General features: G+C 44.3%; 1 protein-coding gene across 2 annotated transcripts in view; it reads left to right on the forward strand.

The window, feature by feature from the left end:
- Nucleotides 1-26,691, forward strand: part of LOC137375330 (annexin A5-like) — a 121,530-nt gene that overhangs the window by 80,047 nt on the left and 14,792 nt on the right. For both annotated transcript variants that reach the window (XM_068042345.1, XM_068042335.1), the window contains exons 7-9: nucleotides 6,648-6,727; nucleotides 11,676-11,732; nucleotides 20,949-21,042. In XM_068042345.1, coding sequence (XP_067898446.1) covers nucleotides 6,648-6,727; nucleotides 11,676-11,732; nucleotides 20,949-21,042 — 231 coding nt within the window. The remainder of the gene's footprint in view (nucleotides 1-6,647; nucleotides 6,728-11,675; nucleotides 11,733-20,948; nucleotides 21,043-26,691) is intronic.

Below are 26,691 nucleotides of genomic sequence, written 5' to 3' on the forward strand. Positions count from 1 at the left end.
ACAACTCCACCGACCTTAGTGTCATCCGCAAATTTACTAACCCACCCTTCTACACCCTCTTCCAGGTCATTTATAAAAATGACAAACAGCAGTGGCCCCAAAACAGATCCTTGCGGTACACCATTAGTAACTAAACTCCAGGATGAACATTTGCCATCAACCACCACCCTCTGTCTTCTTTCAGCTAGCCAATTTCTGATCCAAAGCTCTAAATCACCTTCAACCCCATACTTCCGTATTTTCTGCAATAGCCTACCGTGGGGAACCTTATCAAACGCCTTACTGAAATCCATATAGACCACATCCACTGCTTTACCCTCATCCACCTGTTTGGTCACCTTCTCGAAAAACTCAATAAGGTTTGTGAGGCACGACCTACCCGTCACAAAACTGTGCTGACTATCGCTAATGAACTTATTCTTTTCAAGATGATTATAAATCCTGTCTCTTATAACCTTTTCCAACATTTTACCCACAACCGAAGTAAGGCTCACAGGTCTATAATTACCAGGGCTGTCTCTACTCCCCTTCTTGAACAAGGGGACAACATTTGCTATCCTCCAGTCTTCCGGCACTATTCCTGTCGACAATGACGACATAAAGATCAAGGACAAAGACTCTGCAATCTCCTCCCTAGCTTCCCAGAGAATCCTAGGATAAATCCCATCTGGCCCAGGGGACTTATCTATTTTCACACTTTCCAAAATTGATAACACCTCCTCCTTGTGAACCTCAATCCCATCTAGCCTAGTAGCCTGAATCTCAGTATTCTTAATTAAATATTTCTTAAATAAATAACTTGACATAAATGCCTTTGGTGGGCTAATCCATATTTGATTTCCAGTGCACTATGGTGCATGTAATTAGCAACAGCACACATTAAAATGTTTGCCTTGGTGATTCCATGTGGTGTCTGTTGGCAAAAGCCAAAAATGTGTTCCATACTTTTAGGGCCAAGAGTTGTTGATGAGATCTGGACATTTCTGTATGCCTCTAGGTGCATTGTAATTCTTCAACTGGCAGAGTTAGCTCTGATCTCATGCACAGTATATGAGCCTCACTGGCAAGGCTAGCATTTAGTACCCACCACTAATTGAGAAGGTGGTGTTGAGCCACTGCCTTGAACTACTGCTGACTCTGTTGTAGGTATACCCACAGTGCTATTAGGGAGGGAGTTCCAGGACTTTCATCCAGTGAAGATGAAGGAACGGTGATATATTTCCAAGTTGGGCTTGTGTGTGACTTGGAGGCGAACTTTAGAGCTGCTGGTATTCCCATGTGCCTGTTGCCCTTGTTCGTCTTGGCAGGTTGCGGGTTTGGGAGGTGCTGTTGAAGGAGCCTTGGCAAATTGCTGCAGCGCATCTTGTAGATGGTACACATTGCAGCTATGGTGCATTGGTGGTCAAGGGCATGAATGTTTCAGGTGGTGGATGGGGCACCAATCAAATGGCCTATTTTGTCCTGCATGGCCTTGTGCTTCTTGAGTGGTGTTGACGCTGCACTCATCCAGGTAAGTGGAGAGCTTTGTTTATATCCTTTCATGGGAGGCAGACATCGCTGGCAAGGCTGACATTTGTTGCCCATTGTTATGAATGCTGGACTTTGTAACATAATTATGTTTTAAAAAACTGTGATTTTTTTTTTAAGTTTAAGATGGAGTCAGAGAAGTCAGGTGACCTCACCAACTGTGCTTGGAACAAGACAGAAATCTTGGTTACCATGACAACAAAAATCCCAGATGAAAAGCAGAGACGGCAGGGGTATAACACCTGGAGAACAATGGGTTTCGCCTTCCCAGACTTTCAGATCATAAACAAGGAGCTAGTGATTCTGAGAATGCAAATGTGCATGGCAGGTGCTAACACCTGGAAACAATGGAAAGCCTAAGTGGCTCTGCTATAGCCAGACTTGTGGACTTTGCATTTTGAAAAAGGACAAGGAGCTATTGACTTTTGATTCCAGATAAATTTAGTAGATTTTCTGACGGCAGACAGGCTGTCCAGAAGACCAGCAGTGGCATCTTCAGAGCAGGCTATAAGGAAGACCAACCAGTGGTGGCAGACTCAAGGGAGAGAGAGGGAACACTGCTTTCGAAAAACTGATAGAGTGAAAGGCTGCAAAGACTGGAACCTATTTTGAAAGTTGAAGTTTATGGAGAAGTAGAAGACCAACAGGATAACCAGGAATTGCCTTATTCATGGAGCTGCCTTCTTGAACTGCTGCTGTCTATGTGGTGTAGGTACACCCACAGTGCTGTTAAGAAGGGAGTTCCAGGTTTTTGACCAAGCGACAGTGAAGGAACAGTGATATAGTTCCAAATCAGGACGGTGTATGGCTTGGAGGGAAACTTGCAGTTGGTGGTGTTCCTATGCGTCTGCTGCCCTTGCTCTTCTAGGTCATAGAGGTTGTGGGTTTGGGAGGTGTTTTCTAAGGAGGCTTAGCATGTTGCTGCATTGCATTTTGTAGATGGTACCTACTGCTGCCACTGTGCGCTGGTGGTGGATGGAGTGAATGTTTAAGGTACTGGATGGGGTGTCAGTCACTGGCCTGCTATGTCCTGGATGGTGTCGGACTTCTTGAGTGTTGTTGGAGCTGCACCCATCCAGGAAAGTGGACAATGTTCCATCACACTCCTGACTTGTGCCTTGTAGATGATAGAGTGGCTTTGGGAAGTCAGAAGGTGCTTTACTCGTTGCAGAATTCCTAGCCTCTGACTTACTGTTATAGTCACCGGCTAGTTCAGTTAAGTTTCTGGTCAATGGTAACCCCCAGGATGTTGTTGATGATGGGGTATTCAGTAATTGTTATGCCGTTGAATGTCAAGGGGAGTTGGTTAGATTCTCTCTTCTTGGAGATGGTCATTGTTTGGCACTTCTGTGGCACGAATGTTACTTGCCATTTAACAGGCCAAGACTGAATGCTGTCCAGGTTTTGCTATATATGCGGGCACGGACTGCTTTAGTATCTGAAGCACCTCAAATGTTAATGACCACTATGATATTATCAGCGATTGTCCCCACTTCAGACTTTATGGTTGAGGGAAGATCATTGATGAAGCAGCTGAAGATGGATGGGCCTAGGGCACCACTCTGAGGAACTTCTGCAACAATATCCTGGAGCTGAGATGATTGGTCTCCATCAAACATAACCATCTTTCTGTGTGCTGGGTATGACTACAACCAGTAGACCGTTTTCCGCTTGATTCCTATTGACTTCACTTTTGCTCGGGCTCCTTGATGTTGCACTCAATCAAATACTTCCTTCTTGTCAAAGGCAGTCCCTCTCATCTCACCTCTGGAATTCATTGGTTTTGTCTATGTTTGGACCAAGGCTATAATGAGGTCTGGAGCTGAGTGGCCCTGGTGGAACTCAAACTGAGCATCGATGAGCAGGTTATTGCTGAGTAAGTGCCGCTTGATAGCACTGTCAATGATGCCTTCCATCACTTTGCTGATGATCGAGAGACGACTGATGGGGTGGTAATCGGTCGGATGGATTTATCCTGATTTTGTGGACAGGACGTACCTGAACAATTTTCCACATTGTCAAGTAGGTATCCGTGCTGTACTGGAAAAGTTTGGCTAGGGGTATGGCTAGTTCTGGAGCACATGACTTCAGTACTATAGCCGAGATGTTGTCAGGGTCCATATCCTTTGCTGTATTCAGTACCTTCAGCTGTTTTCTTGATATGTGGAGTGAATTGGCCTGAAGTCTGGCATCTGTGATGCTGGGGACCTTAGGTAGAGGCCAAGATAGATAATCCACTCGGCACTCCTGGCTAAAGGTGGTTGCAAATGCCTTGTCTTTTGTACTGATGTTGCGGGTTCCTCCATCATTGAGGATGGGGATGTTTGTAGAACCTCTTCCTCTGGTTTGTTGTTTATTTGTCCTCCATCATTCACAACTGGATGTGGTAGGATTGCAGAGCTTTGATCTGATCCATTAGTTGTGGAATTACTTGGCTCTGTATATTGCATTCTGCTTCTGCTGTTCAATATGTGTTGCGACCCAGGTGGGAGGAGTTCCACTTCTCCACAGGTCGCAACATCTATGTAAATGTTTTACCCGGTTACCAATACAGCCAATAATATACTCTATCTTTTTTATCCCAAAATAAAATGCACCAACCAGGTTTCTTTAATAAACAACAAAATTATTAGTTTATTACAAAACAAGACTTAACTAGTGAAGAAGCAAAGCATTAACACACCGATTAAAAGATGAAAGTTTCTTTTATAAAAATTCCCCAGTTACGCGCACTCTCACATTGGAAAAAATACAAAAATTTACTCTGCAGAGGTCTGTTACAAAAAAAAAAGAGACAAAAAAAATACTTTGGCCAAATACTTGCTAATTCTCAACGAAGAAAAGAAAAGATATGGAAGGAAGTAATTTGTCCCTTTTTTTGGTCTGGTATACGGAGACTGGTCACTAGGATTGTTTCAGAAGCAGTCCGTTCTGGAGATATTGAGAATTATTCCAGTAGACTTTCTAGGAGAATGTGGCATCAAGATTTTTCTGCCAGCACACACTTGAATCGCAGCATTTTTTTCCAGCTCCTCAGGAGCTATACGGCACCAGGGATGTTTTGCTGTTCCACACTGAATCTTGGCAGGATTTCTTCAAAAAGGTAGAGAAGGAGGTGAGCTGGTGATTTATTTTTCCTTGCCAGGAAAACACCAACTATCTTCAGCAGTTCACACCACAACTAAACTGAAATAAATGCCCAAACCCCAAACAGAAAGTCGACCTCCTGACCTCCATAAACCTTGGACATGTGGCTTCTCTGCAACTATTTTTCCCTAAGTCACCAAGGGTTCTGCTGTTTTCTGAGCCCAAATCACAGGTGGCCTCCGGCACAGGTGGCTTTCAAACAACATCTTGTCCTGTCGGTGAACTTAGTTTAAAAAAAACAGATCCGTGGAATTATTTCAGTTTTAACACAAGTCCTCAAAATTAAAATATTAAAAATAATGGAAGCACTTTCGTAACACATGCATGTGGTCCTGTGTTGCAGCTTTACTAAGTTGGCACCTTACTTTTAGGTATGCTTGGTGCTACTCCTACGTGCTCTCCTATGCTTTTCATTGAACTAAGTTTGATCCCATAGCTTAATGGTAATGATAGAGTGAGAAATATGCTGGGCGATGAGGTTACAGATTGTGGTTGAATACAATTCTGCTGCTACTTATGGTCCACAGCACCTCCTGGATGCCCAGTTTTGAGCTGCTAGATCTGTCCTGAATCTAACTCATTTAGCATGGTGGTAGTGCCACACAACATGGAGGGTATCCTCAGTGTGAATACTGTGCTTTGTCTCCACAATGCCTGTGTGGTGGTCACTCCTACCAATACTGTCATGAACAGATGCATCAGTGACAGATAGACTGGTGAGGACAAGGTCAAGTAGGTTCTTCCCTGTTGTTGGTTCTCTCATCACCTGCACTCTGGACATTGAAGTTCCCCATCCAGAGTACATTCTTTGCTCTTGCCAGCCTCCATGCTTCTTCCAAGTGGTGTTCAACATGAAGGAGTACTGATTCATCAGCTGATGGAGGGCAGTAGGTAGTAATCATCAGGAGGTTTCCTTGCCCATGAAAATTCATGCAGTCTAGAGTCAGTGCTGAGGAGTCCCAGGGCTGTATACCACTGTGCTGGTGGGACAGGACATACCCAGGGATGGTGATGGAGGAGTTTGGGACATTGGTTGTAAGATATGTTTCAGTGACTATGACTTTGTTAAGCTGTTACTTGACTGGACCGTGGGACAGCTGTCCCAATTTCGGCACAAGTCCCTAGATGCTAGTGAGGAAGACTTTGCAGGATTGACTGGGCAGGGTTTACCTTTGTCGTTTCTGGTGCCTAGGTCGATGTCGGGTGGTCTGTATGGTTTTATTCTTTGTCGACTGTTCTGTAGTGCTTTGATACAACTGAGTGGATTGCTAGGCTATTTCAGGGAACAGTTAAGAATCAACCACATTGCTGTGGGCCTGGAGTTCCATGTGGGCCACACTGGGTAAGGATGGCAGATTTCCTTCCCTAAGTGACATTAGTGAACCAGATGGATTTTTACCACAGTCGGGTAATTTCAAGGTCACCATTACTGAGATTAGCTTTTCTTGTTCCAGATTTATTAATTGAATTTAAATTCCACCAGCTGCCGTGGTGGGATTGGAACTTGTCTCTGGAACATTAGTCTGGGCCTCTGGATTACTAGTCCAGCAACCACTGCACTATTATCCCCCTCCTGACTTGTGACGTGTAGATGGTGCAAAAACTTTGCAAAGTCAGGAGGTGAGTTACTTGCAGATTACCCAGCCTCTGACTTGGTCTTGTAGCCGCAGTATTTATGTGGCTGTTCCTGTTATGTTTCTGGTCAGTGGTGACCCCTTGGATGTTGATGGTGGGGGATTTCGTGATGGTAATATCATTGAATGCCAAGGGGAGGTGGTTAGATTCTCTTGTCAGCAGTGTTCATTTCCTGGTACCTGTGTGGCACCAATGTTGCTCGCCACTTATTAGCCCAAGCCTGTATGTCCAGGTCTTGCTGCATGTGGGCATGGACTGCTTCAATATTTGAAGAATTGCAAATGAAAATGAACACTGTGCAATCATCAGCTAACTATCTCATTTAACACATATTTCAGAATACGGCAAAGATTTGGAAGAAAATGTTGTTAGTGACACTTCTGGTCATTTCCAAAGGATTTTGGTAATTCTTCTCCAGGTAAAAATTTAGATTTTATATCAAAATACACTGTGCTTATTGTAACTGTTTAAAGACATGCCACTGCAGATAATTTTCCCGTTGTTTTAATCTGCAAACAACAGCAGTTCGCATTTAATAGGGCTTTTAATGTAGTAAAACATTCCAAGGTTCTCACAGGAGCGTTATCAAACAAAATCTGACATAGGAGATATTTGTTAAGATGATGAAAAGCTTGGTCAAAGAAATAGGTTTAAGGAACATCTTCAAGAAGGAGAGGTAGCGACATGAGGTCGTTTAGGGAGTGAATTGCAAAGATTAGGGCCTAGGCAGCTGAAGATATAGTTGCCAATGGGTGGAGTGTTAAAAAAAGTGGGGAGGATTATAGGGCTGGAGGAGATTACAGAAATAGGGAGGGGCAATACCATGAAGTAATTTGAAAACCAGGGTGAGAATTTTAAAATTAAGGTCATTGTAGGTTGACGAGCACAGAGGTGATTGGTAAATGAGACTTGGAGCGAGTAAAGAAATAGGCAGCAGAGTTTTGTTTGAGCTCAAGTTTTCAAATCAGCGAGTGAAGGTGTTGTGAGGAGTGATGTTGAAATAGAGCTGTCATCGATGTACATGTGGAACCTGATGTGATTTTGGATGATGATGCTAAGGGCCAGCGTATGGATAAGAACTAGGCGGGATATACCCTTGGGGGAACTGCAGAATTTCTGATGAGAGAATTGGAAAATGAGTCATTGCAAGAGATGTGAATGGAACTAGGTGATGGCAGTCCCACCCAGCTAGACGATAGAGGAGATCCATTGGAGGAGGGCGGTGTTAAAGGCTGCAAACAGGTCAAGATGGATGAGGAGGGAGTTTACCTTTGTCACAGTTGCACAGGATTCTGTTTGTAACTTTGAGGGCTGTTTCAGTGCTGTGGCAGGCAGAAATCTGAAATGCAAAATTGCATTCCTGAATTGCTTTTGAATAATTTAGTGTTGGGCAGCTCATCACTTGTACCAGGCTTTAACAGCCTGCTGATTTACTGAGGGAAAAGAGGCATAGGGAGGAAAGAGTTGCCTTTTCTGGAGTGGATATTTGTCTTGGCTCAGTGGTAGCATTCTGTCCGCCGAGTCAGAAGATTGTGGGTCAAGCCCCACTCCAGATACTTGAACACAAAGTCTAGGCTGACATTTCAGTGCAGTACTGAGGGAGTGCTGCATTGCTAGAGATGCCACCTTTTGAAAGAAATGTTACGTTGAGGAATATCTGGTCCTCGGGTAGATGCAAAAGATCCCATTGAGCTATTTAAGAGCACGAGCTAAGAACATAAGAAATAGGAGCAGGAATAGGCCCTTGAGTGCTCTGCTATTCAATGAGATCATGGCTGATCCTTGAACTCAACTTCACTTTTCCATGTGATCCCAGTATCCTATATTCTTTGATTCTCCGAGCATCCAATAATCTGTCTATCTCGGCCTTGAATATGCTCATTGATTTAGTATCCACAGCCTTCTGGAGTAGAGAATTCCAAAGTTTCACGACCCTCTGAGTGAAGAGGCGAATACATTAAAGCAGCTACTATAGTTCAAAAGTTCTTCAGCTTAGGGCGGCACAGTGGCGCAGTGGTTAGCACCGCAGCCTCACAGCTCCAGCGACCCGGGTTCGATTCCGGATACTGCCTGTGTGGAGTTTGCAAGTTCTCCCTGTGTCTGCGTGGGTTTTCTCCGGGTGCTCTGGTTTCCTCCCACAAGCCAAAAGACTTGCAGGTTGATAGGTAAATTGGCCATTATAAATTGTCACTAGTATAGGTAGGTGGTAAGGAAATATAGGGACAGGTGGGGATGTTTGGTAGGAATATGGGATTAGTGTAGGATTAGTATAAATGGGTGGTTGATGTTCGGCACAGACTCGGTGGGCTGAAGGGCCTGTTTCAGTGCTGTATCTCTAATCTAATCAAATCTAATCTTGTATCATTTTGGGCCATCCTGAGGACATAAAAGGTTCTTAGCTATTGCAAATTAAAGAGAGAATTTGTATTTATTTTGCAAATTTCACATCCTCTGGATGTCCAAAAGTGCTCCAGCTAATGGAAGCACTTCTGTTTAAAGCAAATGCACAGCCAGTTGTGCATAGCAAGGTCCCACAAACAGCAATGAGATAAATCACCAGATGACCCCTGTTAGGGATTTTGGTTGAGGTATAAATGTTGACCAAAACACCAGGAGAGGTGTTTTACATCAAACTGAGGGCAGATGTGGTCTCAGTTTAACATCTCATTAGAAAACCAGCACCTTTGTCAATTAAGCACTCTCTTAGTAATGCACTGAGCAACAACTGGCATTTATATAGTATCTACATGTAATCAATAAATGGACACTGAGACTAAGGAGGCAATATTAGGAGGACTGACCAAAAGCTTAGTTAAAGAGGTGGATTTAAGAACAGTGTTAAAGAGGGAGAGTGAAGTGGAGAAGTTTGGGGAGGATATTCCATTGTGTGGGTGGCTAAAGGCACAGCTGCCAACAGTGGGGAGCAAGGAGGAGGTTGCACAAGGGGTCAGTATCCCTGTAGGCAGAGTATTTCTAAAATGGTGAGAGGCTGGGAAGTGTTGAACTTCAAAGGGACTTGGGTCTCCTCCTTCATGAGTCACTGAAGCTAACATGCAGGTACAACAAGCAATTAAGAGGGCAAATGGTATTTTGGCCTTTATTACAAGAGAATTTTAGTATAGAGCAAAGATGTCTTACTGCAATTATATAGAGCGTTGGTGAGACCGCACCTGAAGTATTGTGTGCAGTTTTGGTCTCCTTACCTAAGGAAAGATATACTTGCATTGAGGGAGTGCACCAAGCTAATTCCTGGGATGGAGGGATTACCTGATGAGGAATGTTGAAATAGACTGGACCTTTATTCTCTGGAGTTTAGAAGAATGAGAGGTGATCTCATTCAAACATACAAAATTCTTTCAGGGCTCGACAGGGTAGATGTGGATAAGACGTTTCCCCTGGCTGGGGAATCTGGGACCAGGGGGTACAGTCTCAGAATAAGGGGCAGGCCATTTAGAACTGAGGTGAGGAGGAATTTCTTCACTCAGAGGGTGGTGAATCTTTGGAATTCTCTGCCCCAGAGGGCTGTGGAGGCTCAGTCATTGAGTATATTCAAGACTGAGATCGATAGATTTCTCCATATTAAAAACATCAAGACATACGGGGATAGTACAGGAAAATGGTGTTGAAATGGAAGATCAGCCACAATCTCATTGAATAGTGAAGTGGGCTCGAAGGGCTGAATGGTCTACTCCTGCTATTTCTTATGTGTCGGAAGAACATAATTTGGGGTATGGTTATATGGCTAGGGGAGATTGCAGAGATCTGGTGGGATTTAAACACGAAGATGAAAATTTTAAATTTGACATGCTGGGGGACCAGGAGCTAATGTAGTTCAATAAAAACAGGGATAATGGGTCAGCAGAATTTTCCTTTTCATTAATACACTTTTTCCTGCATGTACTGTGAAGTTTTATGGTGTGGGGATCCATGTGTCTGTCTATATTATTTAAAAACATTTTTTTGACAACCTTGATGCTTTGGGAAATGTGACCCCTTAAGAATGTAAAACGCCACAGTAATAATCTGAATATTTTCAGATACTGTGGCCCTGATTTTGAAAGGGAACAGGAATGACACACCTGAGTCCCAAAGGGCAGTGCACCCTGAGAGTCCAAGGATGTGGAGACCCTGTTGATATTAATGGCAGGGCCTCATCTACATAAATGTTCCCGCAGTTTTGCCCAAACCTGGTCAGATTTACGACCTGGCTGGTGTGAGAGTGGGAATTTTGCAGCAGGAGGCCGCAACTGGGGACCTGTGGGAACGCTTCCCGGCAGTCAGTGGAGGAGGGTTCTGGAGGCTGAAGAATGGGGTGGAGAAGCACATGGATTCCTTGTGTGGCAGGGGAGAGTACTCCTGTTCCTGGCTAATGAGTTCTAACTGAAGAAAATTTGAAAAACTTGTCTTGGCCTCTTCTGTCAGAGTCAGCCTCCTGCCCTGATTCTGTAATTGTGCACCAGATAGTGCGGGAATCCCCAAGGTCTCTGACTGCCCATAGAGGGAGCCACAGCTACCTTGAAAGTTGGCAAATATGTTGCATCTCGAGAAAACGCTGGCTGCCATTTAGGACTAGTAAGTCATTTCAAAAGGACATTATTAATGACATGATTTATGGTCTTTGCATTAAACACAACCTTGGAGGCCAGAAAGGGAACAAATGAAACTGTGGAATCTCACTCAAGCAGGTAGTGAACTGTTTGTGAAGATTTTTTAAATGCCTTGCTGGTATTTTTATGCTGGTCTTGCCGGCCATACTAATGTTAGTGTCAGAAGACAATAATCTTCAGAACACAAAGCTGTTTTGACACTTAGAAATGCAAATGATAAAGATTTCTTTCAAAAAATGATGTTGGGACATCATATTTAAGGAAGAACATTAGTACATTTTTCACATCTACCCTACCATTTACTTGAGAAGTTAATAATTCCCAAGCACACCTGGGTTACATGTCCTCCTCCTCTTCATTCTTTTTAATTCTTTCTTTTCCTTTTTCTCTCTTTCTCTTAATGCACTCTCTTTCTTTACCTCTTTATTTCTCTTTTCTGTCTCTAATTTGGCTCTAATTCACCCTATTTCTTTTTCTGTTCATTTTTATTCTCTATTCATTTGTTTCATTGGCTAAGGAGATAGACAATTAGACACAATATTAATGAAATCCCAGATGCGAGGTTGACATCACTGTGCCATTGTCAATGTGCATTTCCAGCAATTTGTTTTGCAAGTATAGTGCAATCTGAAGGGTGAAGTTAAAAGAGTGGTAATAAAATACAGTAATCAGTCAGTTATAGGAATGCACTGCACACTTGCTAATCATCTATGAAAATCCTAATTAATAAAAATTAACTTTTCTTTTCTCTTTGGTTAGGCCAATCGAGATGAGAGCACAGCATATGATGAAGCCGCAGTTAAAAAAGATGCACAGGTTAGTCAAAGGACTTCAATATTGAACTTTTTAAAAATTAGAATCATAGAAAGTTTAAGGCACAGAAAGAGACCACTTGGCCCTTCATGACTGTGTCTGCCGAAACACGATCCACCTATTCTAGAATCCCAGCATTTGGTCCGTAGCCCTGCAGCTTACGGTGCTTCAGGTGCGTATCCAGACTCCTTATGAATGAGTTGAGGCTCTCTGCTTCAACGACCCTTTCAGGCAGTGAGTTCCAGACCATCACCACCCTCTGGGTGAAAAAGTTTTTCCTCATCTCCCCTCTAATTTTTCTACCAATAACTTTAAATCTATGCCCCCTCGTCACTGAACTCTCTGCTAAGGTGAATAGACCCTTCACCTTTTTTTTTAGAACATTAGAATTAGAACATTACAGCGCAGTACAGGCCCTTCGGCCCTCGATGTTGCGCCGACCTGTGAAACCATCTGACCTACACTATTCCATTTTCATCCATATGTCTATCCAATAAAGTTGGCGAGTCTACTACTGTTGCAGGCAGGGCGTTCCACGCCCCTACGACTCTGGGTAAAGAAACTACCTCTAACATCTGTCCTATATCTATCACCCCTCAACTTAAAGCTATGTCCCCTCGTGTTTGCCATCACCATCCGAGGAAAAAGACTCTCACTGTCTACCCTATCTAACCCTCTGATTATCTTAGTTTAGTTTTTAGTTTAGAGATACAGCACTGAAACAGGCCCTTCGGCCCACCGAGTCTGTGCCGACCATCAACCAACAATTTATCCTAATCCTACACGAATCCCATATTCCAATAACATCCCCACCGGTCCCTATATATTTCCCGACCACCTACCTATACTAGGGGCAATTTCTAATGGCCAATTAACCTACCAACCGGCAAGTCTTTGGCATGTGGGAGGAAACCGGAGCACCCGGAGGAAACCCACGCAGACACAGGGAGAACTTGCAAACTCCGCACAGGCAGTACCCAGAATCGAACCCGGGTCCCTGGAGCTGTGAGGCTGCAGTGCTAACCACTGCGCCACTGTGACCTCTCCTCCTCCTTCTCTCCAACGAAAACAGCCTCAAGTCCCTCAGCCTTTCCTCGTAAGACCTTCCCTCCATACCAGGCAACATCCTAGTAAATCTCCTCTGCACCCTTTCCATAGCTTCCACATCCTTCCTATAATGCGGTGACCAGAACTGCACGCAATACTCCAGGTGCAGTCTCACCAGAGTTTTGTAGAGCTGCAGCATGACCTCGTGGCTCCGAAACTCAATCCCCCTACTAATAAAAGCTAACACACCATATGCCTTCTTAACAGCCCTATTAACCTGGGTAGCAACCTTCAGGGATTTATGCACCTGGACACCAAGATCTCTCTGTTCATCTACACTACCAAGAATCTTCCCATTAGCCCAGTACTCTGCATTCCTGTTACTCCTTCCAAAGTGAATCACCTCGCACTTTTCCGCATTAAACTCCATTTGCCATCTCTCAGCCCAGCTCTGCAGCCTATCTATGTCCCTCTGTACCCTACAACATCCTTCGGCACTATCCACAACTCCACCGACCTTAGTGTCATCCGCAAATTTACTAACCCACCCTTCTACACCCTCTTCCAGGTCATTTATAAAAATGACAAACAGCAGTGGCCCCAAAACAGATCCTTGCGGTACACCACTAGTAACTAAACTCCAGGATGAACATTTGCCATCAACCACCACCCTCTGTCTTCTTTCAGCTAGCCAATTTCTGATCCAAAGCTCGAAATCACCTTCAACCCCATACTTCCGTATTTTCTGCAATAGCCTACCGTGGGGAACCTTATCAAATGCCTTACTGAAATCCATATTCACCACATCCACTGCTTTACCCTCATCCACCTGTTTGGTCACCTTCTCGAAAAACTCAATAAGGTTTGTGAGGCACGACCTACCCGTCACAAAACCGTGCTGACTATCGCTAATGAACTTATTCTTTTCAAGATGATTATAAATCCTGTCTCTTATAACCTTTTCCAACATTTTACCCACAACCGAAGTAAGGCTCACAGGTCTATAATTACCAGGGCTGTCTCTACTCCCCTTCTTGAACAAGGGGACAACATTTGCTATCCTCCAGTCTTCCGGCACTATTCCTGTCGACAATGATGACATAAAGATCAAGGACAAAGGCTCTGCAATCTCCTCCCTAGCTTCCCAGAGAATCCTAGGATAAATCCCATCTGGCCCAGGGGACTTATCTATTTTCACACTTTCCAAAATTGCTAACACCTCCTCCTTGTGAACCTCAATCCCATCTAGCCTAGTAGCCTGAATCTCAGTATTCTCCTCGACAACATTTTCTTTCTCTACTGTAAATACTGACGCAAAATATTCATTTAACACTTCCCCTACCTCCTCTGATTCCACACACAACTTCCCACTACTATCCTTGATTGGCCCTAATCTAACTCTAGTCATTCTTTTATTCCTGATATACCTATAGAAAGCCTTAGTATTTTCCCTGATCCTATCCGCCAATGACTTCTCGTGTCCTCTCTTTGCTCTTCTTAGCTCTCCCTTTAGATCCTTCCTGGCTAGCTTGTAACTCTCAAGCGCCCTAACTGAGCCTTCACGTCTCATCCTAACATAAGCCTTCTTCTTCCTCTTGACAAGCGCTTCAACTTCTTTAGTAAACCATGGCTCCCTCGCTCGACAACTTCCTCCCTGCCTGACAGGTACATACTTATCAAGGACACGCAGTAGCTGCTCCTTGAATAAGCTCCACATTTCGATTGTTCCCATCCCCTGCAGTTTCCTTCCCCATCCTACGCATCCTAAATCTTGCCTAATCGCATCATAATTTCCTTTCCCCCAGCTATAATTTTTGCCCTGTGGTATATACCTGTCCCTGCCCATCGCTAAGGTAAACCGAACCGAATTGTGATCACTATCACCATAGTGCTCACCTACATCTAAATCTAACACCTGGCCGGGTTCATTACCCAGTACCAAATCCAATGTGGCATCGCCCCTGGTTGGCCTGTCTACATACTGTGTCAGAAAACCCTCCTGCACACACTGGACAAAAACTGACCCATCTAAAGTACTCGAACTATAGTATTTCCAGTCGATGTTTGGAAAGTTAAAGTCCTCCATAACAACTACCCTGTTACTCACGCCCATGTCGAGAATCATCTTCGCTATCCTTTCCTCTACATCTCTGGAACTATTTGGAGGTCTATTAAAGACTCCCAACAGGGTGACCTCACCTCTCCCGTTTCTAACCTCGGCCCATACTACCTCAGTAGACGAGTCCTCAAACGTCCTTTCTGTCGCTGTCATACTCTCCTTGATTAACAATGCCACCCCCCCCGTCTTTTACCATCTTCTCTGTTCTTACTGAAACATCTAAATCCCGGAACCTGCAACATCCATTCCTGCCCCTGCTCTACCCATGTCTCCGAAATGGCCACTACATCGAGATCCCAGGTACCAACCCATGCTGCAAGCTCACCCACCTTATTTCGGATGCTCCTGGCGTTGAAGTAGACACACTTTAAACCAGGTTCTTGCTTGCCAGTGCCCTCTTGCGTCCTTGTAACCTTATCCCTGACCTCACTACTCTCAACATCCTGTACACTGGCACAACATTTTAGGTTCCCATTCCCCTGCTGAATTAGTTTAAACCCCCCCGAAGAGCACTAGCAAATCTCCCCCCCAGGATATTGGTACCCCTCTGGTTCAGGTGAAGACCATCCTGTTTGTAGAGGTCCCACCTACCCCAGAAAGAGCCCCAATTATCCAGGAAACCAAAACCCTCCCTCCTGCACCATCCCTGCAGCCACGTGTTCAACTCCTCTCTCTCCCTATTCCTCGCTTCGCTATCACGTGGCACGGGCAACAACCCAGAGATAACAACTCTGTTTGTTCTCGCTCTAAGCTTCCACCCTAGCTCCCTGAATTTCTGTCTTAAATCCCCATCTCTCTTCCTACCTATGTCGTTGGTACCTATGTGGACCACGACTTGGGGGTGCTCCCCCTCCCCCTTAAGGATCCCAAAAACACGATCCGAGACATCACGAACCCTGGCACCTGGGAGGCAACATACCAACCGTGAGTCTCTCTCGTTCCCACAGAACCTCCTATCTGTTCCCCTAACTATGGAGTCCCCAATGACTAATGCTCTGCTCCTCTTCCCCCTTCCCTTCTGAGCAACAGGGACAGACTCTGTGCCAGATACCTGTACCCCATTGCTTACCCCTGGTAAGTCGTCCCCCGCAACAGTATCCAAAACGGTATACCTGTTGTTGAGGGAAATGGCCACAGGGGATCCCTGCACTGCCTGCTGGTTCCCTCTCCTTCCCCTGACGGTAACCCATCTACCTACTTCTTTTACCTGAGGTGTGACTACCTCCCCATAAGTCCTCTCAATAACCCCCTCCGCCTCCCGAATGATCCGAAGTTCATCCAGCTCCAGCTCCAGTTCCCTAACGCGGTTCTCGAGGAGCTGGAGTTGGGTGCACTTCCCGCAGATGCAGTCAGCAGGGACACTCTTGGCGACCCTTACCTCCCACATTCTGCAGGAGGAACATACAACTGCCTTAACTTCCATTCCCTCTATTCTAAATTCCCAACCTCCACTCTGTCCCCTCAGCCTTCTCTGTTCCAAGGTGAACAACCCCAGGCTATCCAATCTTTCCACATAGCTGCATTTTTCATGTCCTGGCAACATCGTTGAAAATCACCTCTGTACTCTCTCTAGTGCAATTACATCCTCTCTGTAATGAGGTGACCAGAACTGTACACAGTACTCAAATGTGCCCTAACCAATGAGTTATACAGTTCCAGCATAACCTCCCTGCTCTTGTATTCTATACCTCGGCTAATACAGGAAAGGATTCCATATGCCTTCTTAACCACCTTTATCAACCTGTCCTGCTACCTTCAGGGATCTGTGGACATTCACTCCAAGGTCCCTTACTACCTCTACACTTCTTAATATTTTCCTATTAATCGTGTATACCTTTTTCTTGTTTGTTCTCCCCAAATGCATCACCTCACGCTTCTCCAAGTTGAATTTCCATTTGCCACTTTTCTGACCAGACCATCAATATCTTCCTGCAGCCTACAGCTCCTCACTATCTACCACACGGCCAATCTTTGTGTCGTTCACGAACCTCTTGATCAAGCCCCTACATTTACATCCAAATTGTTAATATTCTTTCATTTTCTTTTGGGCCTCCTTATCTCGAGAGACAATGGATACGCGCCTGGAGGTGGTCAGTGGTTTGTGAAGCAGCGCCTGGAGTGGCTATCAAGGCCAATTCTAGAGTGACAGGCTCTTCCACAGGTGCTGCAGAGAAATTTGTTTGTTGGGGCTGTTGCACAGTTGGCTCTCCCCTTGCGCCTCTGTCTTTTTTCCTGCCAACTACTAAGTCTCTTCGACTCGCCACATTTTAGCCCTGTCTTTATGGCTGCCCGCCATATACACCACAAAAAGCAGGGGACCCAGTACTGAGCCCTGCAGAACACCACTGGAAACGGCCCTCTAGTCGCTAAAACAGCTGCCAACAATTACCCTTTGTTTCCTGCCACTGAGCCAATTTTGTATCCACCTTGCTGCATTTCCTTGGATCCCATGGGATTTTATTTTTTTAACCAGTCTGCCATGTGGGACCTTGTCAAATGCCTTGCTAAAATCCATGTAGAAGATCACATCAACTGCACTACCCTCATCTATCTTCCTTGTTACTTCTTCAAAAAATTCGATCAAGTTGGTCAAACAAGATCTTCCCTTAACAAATCCATGCTGACTATCCTTGATTAACCTGCGCCTTTCTAAGTGACAGTTTATCCTGTGTCTCAGGATAGATTCCAATAATTTGTCCACGACTGAGGTTAGACTGACTGGCCTGTAATTATTAGGTCTATCCATCAGTCCCTTTTTAAACAGAGGTACAACATTAGCAATTCTCCAATCCTCCGGCACCACACCTGTATCCAGTGAGGACTGGAAAATGATGGTCAGACACTCTGCTATTTCTTCTCTTGCTTCTCTTAACAGCCGAGGATACATTTCATCTGCCCCTGGTGATTTATCAACTTTCAAGGATGCTAATCCCATTAATACCTCCTCCCTCCCTCCCTCCCTATGTTTGTCACATCCAATACTTCACACTCTTCCTCCTTAACTGCAATATCTGCATCGTCCCCCTCTTTTGTGAAGACAGACGCAAAGTATTCATTAAGAACTATGCCAATATCTTCCGCTCCTACACATAGGTTACCTTTTTGGTCTTTTATGGGCCCTACTCTCCTTAGTTATCCTCTAACTCTTAATGTATTGATAAAACAACTTTGGGTTCACCTTGATTTTGCTTGCTGTTATTCTTTCATGCCCTCTCTTTGCTTTCCTAATTTCCTTTTTGATTTCACCCCTCCACTTTCTGTACTCCTCTTGGCTTTCTGTACTATTGAGTTCTTGGTGTCAGACATAAGCTTTCCTTTTCTGCCTTATCTTACCCTATAGGCTCCTTGACATCCATGGGGCTCTAGATTTGGCTGCCTCGCCCTTTTTCTTTGTAGGAACATGTTTACCCTGAACCCCTTGAATCTCCCCTTTTGAATGCCTCCCACTGTTCTGACACTGATTTACCTTCAAGTAGCTGTTTCCAGTCCTAAATCACTGCTCAGTTTAGTAAAATTGACCTTGCCCCAATTGAGAACTCTAACTCCTGTTCTATTTCTGTCCTTTTCCATAATTATGTTGAAACTGATTGAATTATGGTCACTACCACCAAAATGCTCTCCCCCTGCCACTCCTTCCACCTGCCCATCTTAATTTCCTAAAAATAAGTCTAAAACTGTGCCCTGTCTTGTTGGACTTGCTACATACTGGTCAAAAAAGTTCTCAATGCACCTCAAGAATTCTGCTCCCTCAATTCCTTTCACACTAAAACTGCCCCAGTTAATATTCGGGTAATTAAAATCCCCTACTATTACTACTCAATTGTTCTTGCACTTCTCAGAGATTTGCCTACATATCTGCTCTTCTATCTCCCTCTGACTGTTTGGGGGTCTATAGTACACTCCCAGCAATGTGATTGCCCCTTTTTTGTTCCTTAGCTCAATCCATATGGCCTCATTTGAGAAACTTTCCAACATATCATCCCTCCTCACAGCTGTAATAGTTTCCTTGACCAAAATTGTCACCCCCCCCTCCTTTCTTATCCCCCTCCCTATCGCGTCTGAAAACCCTGTTAACAGGAACGTTGAGCTGCCATTCCTGTCCCTCCTGAAGCCATGTTTCTGTAATAGCTATGGTATCATACTGCCATGTGTCTATCTGTGCCCTCAGCTCATCTGCTTTATTTTCCATGCTCCTTGCATTGAAATAGATATCCTTGAGCACTGCCAAACACTTTTATTTTAATTTTCTAACCCTCTTTTCCTCTGTCTTCCAGACTCATCCATTAATTTTCCACCTTCCATTTTAATTTCTGATTTTGTCCCAGCTGAGTCTACCGTCAGGTCCCATCCCCCTGCCAAACTAATTTAAATCCTCCCCAACAGCACTCGCAAAACATCCCGCAAGGAACTCCGTCCCAGCTCTGTTCATGTGCAACCCATCCGGCCTGTACAGGTCCTATTTCCCCTAGAGCCGGTCCCAATGTCCCAGGAATCTGAAGCCCTCCCTCTTGCACCATCTTTCCAGCCACGCATTCATTTGTCTTATCCTTCTATTTCTATACTCACTTGCGCGTGGCACTGGCAGTAATTCGGAGATTACTACTGTTGAGGTCCTGCTTGCTAATTTCTGACGTAGCTCCCTAAATTCTGACAGCAAGACCACATCCCTCTTTCTACCTCTCGTTGATTCCGATGTATGCTACAGTATACAGGGCATTGGTGAGACCACATCTTGCGTACTGTGTATAGTATTCATCTCCTTATTTAAGGACAGATGTTAATGCATTGGAAGCAGTTCAGAGGTTTACTAGACTAATACCTGGAATGGGTGGGTTGTCTTATGAGGAAAGGTTGGACAGGCTAGGCTTGCATCCGCTGGAGTTTAGAAGAGTAAAAGGCAACTTGATTGAAGTATATAAAATCCTGAGGGGTCTTGACAGGGTGGATGTGGAAAGGATGTTTCCCTTTGTGGGAGTATGTAGAACTAGGGGTCACTGTTTAAAAATAGGGGGTTGCCCATTTAAGACAGAGATGAGAATATTTTTCTCTGAGGGTCGTGAGTCTCTGGAATTCTCTTCCTCAAAATGCAGTGGAAGCAGAGTCTTTGAATATTTTTAAGTCAGAGGTAGATAGATTCTTGATGAGCAAGGGGGTGAAAGGTTATTGGGGATAGTTAGGAATGTGGAATTGAGGTTACCATCAGATCAGCCATGATCTTGTTGAATGGTGGAGCAGGCTCAAGGGGCTGAGTAGCCTACTCCTGCTGCTAATTCATATGTTCGTATGTATGTTAAATTTAATTCTTAACCCATTTAAAAAGATACTGTCAACTACTTTCAATGTAGCAAAAGCTCTGTTTATTTTTTTCAAAGAAACTCACCTCATGGGCATTAATAAGATTAACACTTGAGAACCAATGTAGCATTTCTCACAGGTGCATAATAAAGTTTATCAATAGTGGCTCAGCTTTAATTCCTCCATCAGCAGTTTCTACAGCAGATCAAAATGCATGGATTTTTCCCCCATGTTTCTTCACAACTTGAAGTGATTATATTTGTAATGGCTTTGCAGAGCTTACGGAGGAGGTTTCCCAGGATGATACCAGGGGTGAGGGAATTAATTTATGTGGAGTGGTTGGAGAAACTGGGATTGTTTTCTTCAGAACAGAGAAGGTTAAGGGGAGAGCTAATAGAGGTATTCAAAATAATGAGGGGTCTTGATAGAACAAAGTAGGGAGAAACTATTTCCTCTGGCAAGTGGGTTGGTAACCAGAGGACATAAAATAATTGACAAAAGAACTAAAGGGAAATGAAGCATAATTTCTTCACCCAGATTGTTAAGATGTGCAAAGCACTGCCTGAAAGGGTGGTGGAAGCAGATTCCATACGAACTTTCAAAAGGTAGTTGGACGTGAAGGGGACTAATTTACAGGAAAAGCTGGATGGGGGACTATATTGCTCATTTCATTCAATGAGCTGGCAAAAGAGTGATGAGCCGAATGGCCCCCTCCTGTGCTGTAAGATTCTATAATGAATAACATCTTTATACTACAGGAGTTGTTTCAAGCTGGAGAACTGAAATGTGGCACTGATGAATCAACATTCCTCACCATCATTGGGACCAAGAGTGCTGCTTACCTTCGACAAGGTGTGCTTTGCTGCCTTAGCTTTCGTTACTGGTAACAAGTACTGACTTCTTTAATTGTAATAATATTGGTCATGTAATATACTAAACTATGACCCTTTAACAGAATATTTGGGGGAGAACACAAAAGCACAAGAAATAGGAGCAGAAGTAGACTGTATGGCCTATCGAGCCTGTTCCACCATTCATGGCTGATCTTGGGCTTCAATTCTACTTTTCTGTCCGCTCTCTATATCCCTTGATTCCCTGCGAGACCAAGAATCAATCTGTCCCAGCTTTAAATGTATTCAACGATGGAGTATCCACAGGCCTCTGGGGTAGAGAATTTCAAAGATTCACAACTCTTTGAGTGTTTCTCCTCATCTCAGTCCTGAATGATCGGCCCCTTTATCCCTTGTGTTCTAGATTCCCCGACCAGCGGGGAACCAGCTTCTACCCTATCAAGCCCTTTCAGAACCTTGTATGTCTCAATTAGATCACCTCTCATTCTTCTAAACTCCAGAGAATATAGGCCCAACTTACTCAGCCTTTCATCCCAGGGACCAATTTAGTAAATCTCTGCTGCACCGCCTCCGGTGCAAGTATATTCTTTCTTAAATGTGGAGACCAAAACTACACACGCTATTCTAGGTGCAGTCTCACCAAAGCACTGCACAATTTTAGTAAGACTTCTTTATTCCTATACTCCAATCCCCTTGCAATAAAGGTCAACTTGCCATTTGCTTTCCTAATAGTCTGCTGCACCTGCATGTTAACTTTGTGCATTCCTTGTACGAGTACATCCATGTCTGTCTGAACATTAACACTTACCGGTTTCACACCTTTTATAAAATATTCTGCTTTTCTATTTTTATGACCAAAGTGAACAAATTCACACTTCCCTACATTATATTTCATTTGCCATCTTGTTGCCCATTCACTTAACCTGTCTATATCTCTTTGCAGCCTCTCTACATCCTCCCAGTACCTTACCTTTCCACTGAGCTTTGTATCATCAGCAAACTTAGATACATTACTCTCTCTCTCTTCATCCAAGTCATTAATATAGAATGTAAATACCTGAGGCCCCAGCACTGATCCTTGTGGCATCCCACTATTCACTGCCTACCAACTTGAAAATGCCCCATTTATGCCCACTCTCTGCTTCCAGTCTGTTAACTAATCCTATATCCATGCTAATATATTACCCCCAAAACAATGAGCTCATATCGTCCTATTAATCTTTTATGTGGCACCTTATCGAATGTCTTTTGGAAATCCAGATATATTACATTCACTGGTTCCCCTTTATCCACCCTACTAGTTACATCCTCAAAAGACTCTAAGAAATTTATCAAACAGGATTCCCCTTTAGTAAAACCATGCTGACTTGTTCTAATCATACTGTACTTTTCTAAGTGAATTGTTGAGACTTATTTAAGCATCGTCCCAACGACTGATGTTAGACTAACTGGCTTGTAGTTCCCTGTTTTCTCTCTACCTCCTTTTTTCAAAAGCGGTGCCAACTTCCAATCTGACAGGACCACCCTGAATCTAAGGAGTTCTGGAAAATCATAGCCAGTGAATCCACTATCGCTGCAGCTATCTCTTTTGGAACCCTAGGGTGTAGGCCATCTGGTCCCAAAGACTTGTCAGATTTTAGTCCCTCAAGTTTCTCGAATACTTTTCTCGGCTGATATCAATTTCCTTAATTTCCTTTAGGTTTCTCTCTGTTTCTGGTATGGAACTTGTGTCTTCGACTGTGAAGACAGGCACAAAATATTTGTTCAATGTCTCTGCCATTCCTCTGCTCATTCCTCGACCTCTAAGGGACCAACGTCTACTTTAGCTACAGTCTTCCTTTTTATGTACTTAGAAAAGCTTTTACATTCTGTTTTTATATTGCTGCCTAGTTTAGTCGCATTCAGTTTTTTTCCCTTTTTATCAACTTTTTGGTGGCCCTTTGCTGGTTATAATCTTCAGACTTGCTACTTTTTTTTGCAACATTGTAAGCCTCTTTTAGTCTAATGCTCAAGTAAAGCAATTCATTTAAAACATTAGTGCATGAAGTGACTGAAGGATAGGTGACACTACTATTCACCTGCTTTATTTCTCTCCTTGCTCCTTTTCCTTCTCCTGACTTCCCTCATCAAAAATCTGAGTACCATGCATTTGACTTAATTATGATAGAGGTACATTAGCCCTCTAATCACATGGTTGACTTTAAACAAAGCTCTTTTTTAAAAAATTGGGAAGAAAATTCCCATTTACACTTAATTTAGTGCGTGGGGGATGGGGTTGCTGAATGGTAGGGAGCCTGCATTTAAAGAACCCCTTTCATGTTTGTAGGACAATCCCAAAGTGTTCACAACCAACGCACTACTTTTGAGGCATAGTCATTTTTATGTAGGCAAATATACAACCAATAGTGTTTGAAAAATACAGGACAGTAATTATCTACACTTGTAAGATCTAACTGAAAGTTGGCTGGAGCCTTTTCTTTTGAAGCGCACATGTGGGAGTAGAGGAGAGATATCCACCGCATTATTGCATTGTTCCAGAACACTTCAGCTGACCTTGAAGCAGATGAATGATGTTGGGGAGAGCATTAACTTTTTGACCTGCTGGGAGGTGGGATGGGGTAGGCCACAGGTTGGGGTTTGCCAGAACACTAGAGTTTAAACTGCATAGTGTGCATCACTGGCAGGTTTCACACCTGGAAATCAACCTGATTTTTATAGAGAGAAATACAGCACTGAAACAGGCCCTTCGGCCCACCGAGTCTGTGCCGACCAACAACCACCCACTTACACTAATCTGACATTAATCCCATATTCCCTACCACATCCCCACCATTCTCTTACTACCTACCTACACTAGGGGCAATTTACAATGGCCAATTTAGCGATCAACGAGTCTTTGGCTGTGGGAGGGAACCGGAGCACCTGGCAGAAACCCACGCTGTCACAGGGAGAACTTGCAAACTCCGCACAGGCAGTACCCAGAACTGAACCCAGGTTGCTGGAGCTGTGAGGCCGCTGTGCCACCCGCTTCACTTCCAGTTGGGCTGGCAATGCTGGAGAAGAGGCTTAAGGACCTGGTAGGTCAGAGTCCCGACCCGATGCAAGGAGGGTTGGAAGCCCGAGTCATTGAAAGCTGGAGGGGGTAGGTTGGAGGCCTTGGGAGGGGGGGGGTGGGGGTTGTGGGTAGGTTGGAAGGGTCAGCGGGTGGGGGTGTGGTGTCTTATTGCCGGGGTTTGGGGAGGCAGTATGCTGGATTCAACCTCACCTTCCTGTCCAGGTTTAAATTTGAATGGTGGGTAAATATGAAGCATGCATACTTGTTATATCTAAATTGCCAAGCCACCACCTGGGAGCAGGTTGGCTGCCATCCCCTGTCGCACCTTTTTTTAGAACTGGAAGTGGGTAGGATCTTGAACACTTTAATGTCCTTCCTGACCCAGACTAGCCTTTCCTGGGGGGTTAAAACCACCCCTCCCCACCCCCCCCCACCCCTGTGACTTTGGTATGTCAGGCTGATTACATTTCATTTGTTCATTGGTGTCATCTTCCCAGAAGGTTGACTGCCATGGATCTTCACCTCTGTCCTGTGCTACCCTTACACATCTCACATAGATCATCTGTATCCATCGCATTTACATTTCACTTAATTAAGATCTGAGAGGTTTTCTCAATCTTAAACATCGACATAGAACATAGAAAATAGGCGCAGGAGTAGGCCATTTGGCCCTTCGAGCCTGCTCCGCCATTCATTATGATCATAGCCGATCATCCAACTCAGTAACCTGTTCCCGCTTTTGCCCCATACCCTTTGATCCCTTTAGGTCCAAGAGCGATATCTAACTCCTTCTTGAAAACATACAATGTTTTGGCCTCAACTGCTTTCTGTGGTAGTGAATTCCACAGGCTTACCACTCTCTGGGTGAAGAAATTTCTCCTCATCTCAGTCCTGAAAGGTTTACCCCGTATCCTTAGACTATGACCCCTGGTTCTGGACTCCCCCACCATCGGGAACATCCTTCCTGCATCTACCCTGTCAAGTCCTGTTGAAATTTTATAGGTTTCTATGAGATTCCCCCTCACTCTTCTGAACTCTGACTCAATCTCTCCTCATACATCAGTCCCACCATCCCAGGAATCAGTCTGGAAAACCATCGCTGCACTCCCTCTATAGCAAGAACATCCTTCCTCAGATAAGGAGACCAAAACTGCACACACTATTCCAGGTGTGACCTCACTAAGGCCCTGTATAGTTGCAGCAAGACATCCCTGCTCCTGTACTCGAATCCTCTTGCTATGAAGGCCTCCCTCAGTTTATAGCTGTTCAGATAATAATCTGCCTTCCTGTTTTTGCTACCCAAGTGGATAACCTCACATTTAACCACATTATACTGCATCTGTCATGCATTAGCCCACTCACTCAACTTGTCCAAATCACCCTGAGGCCTCTCTGTATCCTCCTCACAACTCACTCTCCCATCTTGACTTCAAATGTAAAACAGGAGTGCAGTGGGCTGTGAACTTGTCATGTCTTGAATAGCAACTGTACCCAATATTTTATCAATTGTACTATGAGGAAGTAGAGAAGCACCCAAGTGCAATATTTGCTGTGGGGGATATTAACTCTGGTGCAAAATGTTGCTCCCACCAAAAGGAAATTTTGGGTTTTGTCTATGTACTGTAATTCAGCATTTGCAGCAATATCTGCCATAGTCTTATACAGTTATGTCAATTTTTTTCATTCGTTCATGGGATGTAGGCGTCACTGGCTGGGCCAGCATGTTTGCCCATCTCTAATTTCCCTTGAGAAGCTGGTGGTGAGCTGCCTTCTTGAACTGCTGCAGTCCATCTGGGGTAGGTACACCTATAATGCTATTAGGAAGGGATTTTCAGGTTTTTGACCCAGCGACAGTGAAGGAACAGTGATTATAGTTCCACGTCAGGATGGTGTGTGGCTTGGAGGGGAACTTGCAGGTGGTGATGTTCCCATGCATCTGCTCCCCTTGTCCATCTAGGTGGTAGAGGTTGTGGGTTTGGAAGGTGCTGTCTAAGGAGCCTTGGTGTGTTGCTGCAGTGCATCCTGTAGATGGTATACACTGCTGCCACTGTGTGTCGGTGGTGGAGGGAGTGAATGTTGTGAATGGGGTGCCAATCAAGCAGGCTGCTTTGTCCTGGATGGTGTCGAGCTTCTTGAGTGTTGTTGGAGCTACACCCATCCAGGCAAGTGGAGAGTATTCTATCACACTCCTGATTTGCGCCTTGTAGATGGCGAACAGGCTTCGGGGAGTCAGGAAGTGAGTTACTCGCCACAAGATTCCTAGCCTCTGACCTGTTTTTGTAGCCATGGTATTTATATGGGTACTCCAGTTCAGTTTCTGGTCAATGGTAATCCCAAGGATGATATTGGGGGATTCAGCGATGGTAATGCCGTTGAATGTCAAGGGAAGATGGTTAGATTCTCTCTTGTTGGAGATGGTTACACCTTGGCACTTTTGTGGCACGAATGTTCCTTGCCACTTATCGGCCCAAGCCTGTATATTGTTCAGGTCTTGCTGCATTTTAAGTACAATGTAGCAAGCCTACATGATTGCTGATGCCATTGCTAATGAAAATGGAAATGATCCATGGTCGGTAGGCTCACTTACAACAACAT

The sequence above is a fragment of the Heterodontus francisci genome, chromosome 1, assembly GCF_036365525.1.
Source record: "Heterodontus francisci isolate sHetFra1 chromosome 1, sHetFra1.hap1, whole genome shotgun sequence".
Classification (NCBI taxonomy): Eukaryota; Metazoa; Chordata; class Chondrichthyes; order Heterodontiformes; family Heterodontidae; genus Heterodontus; species Heterodontus francisci.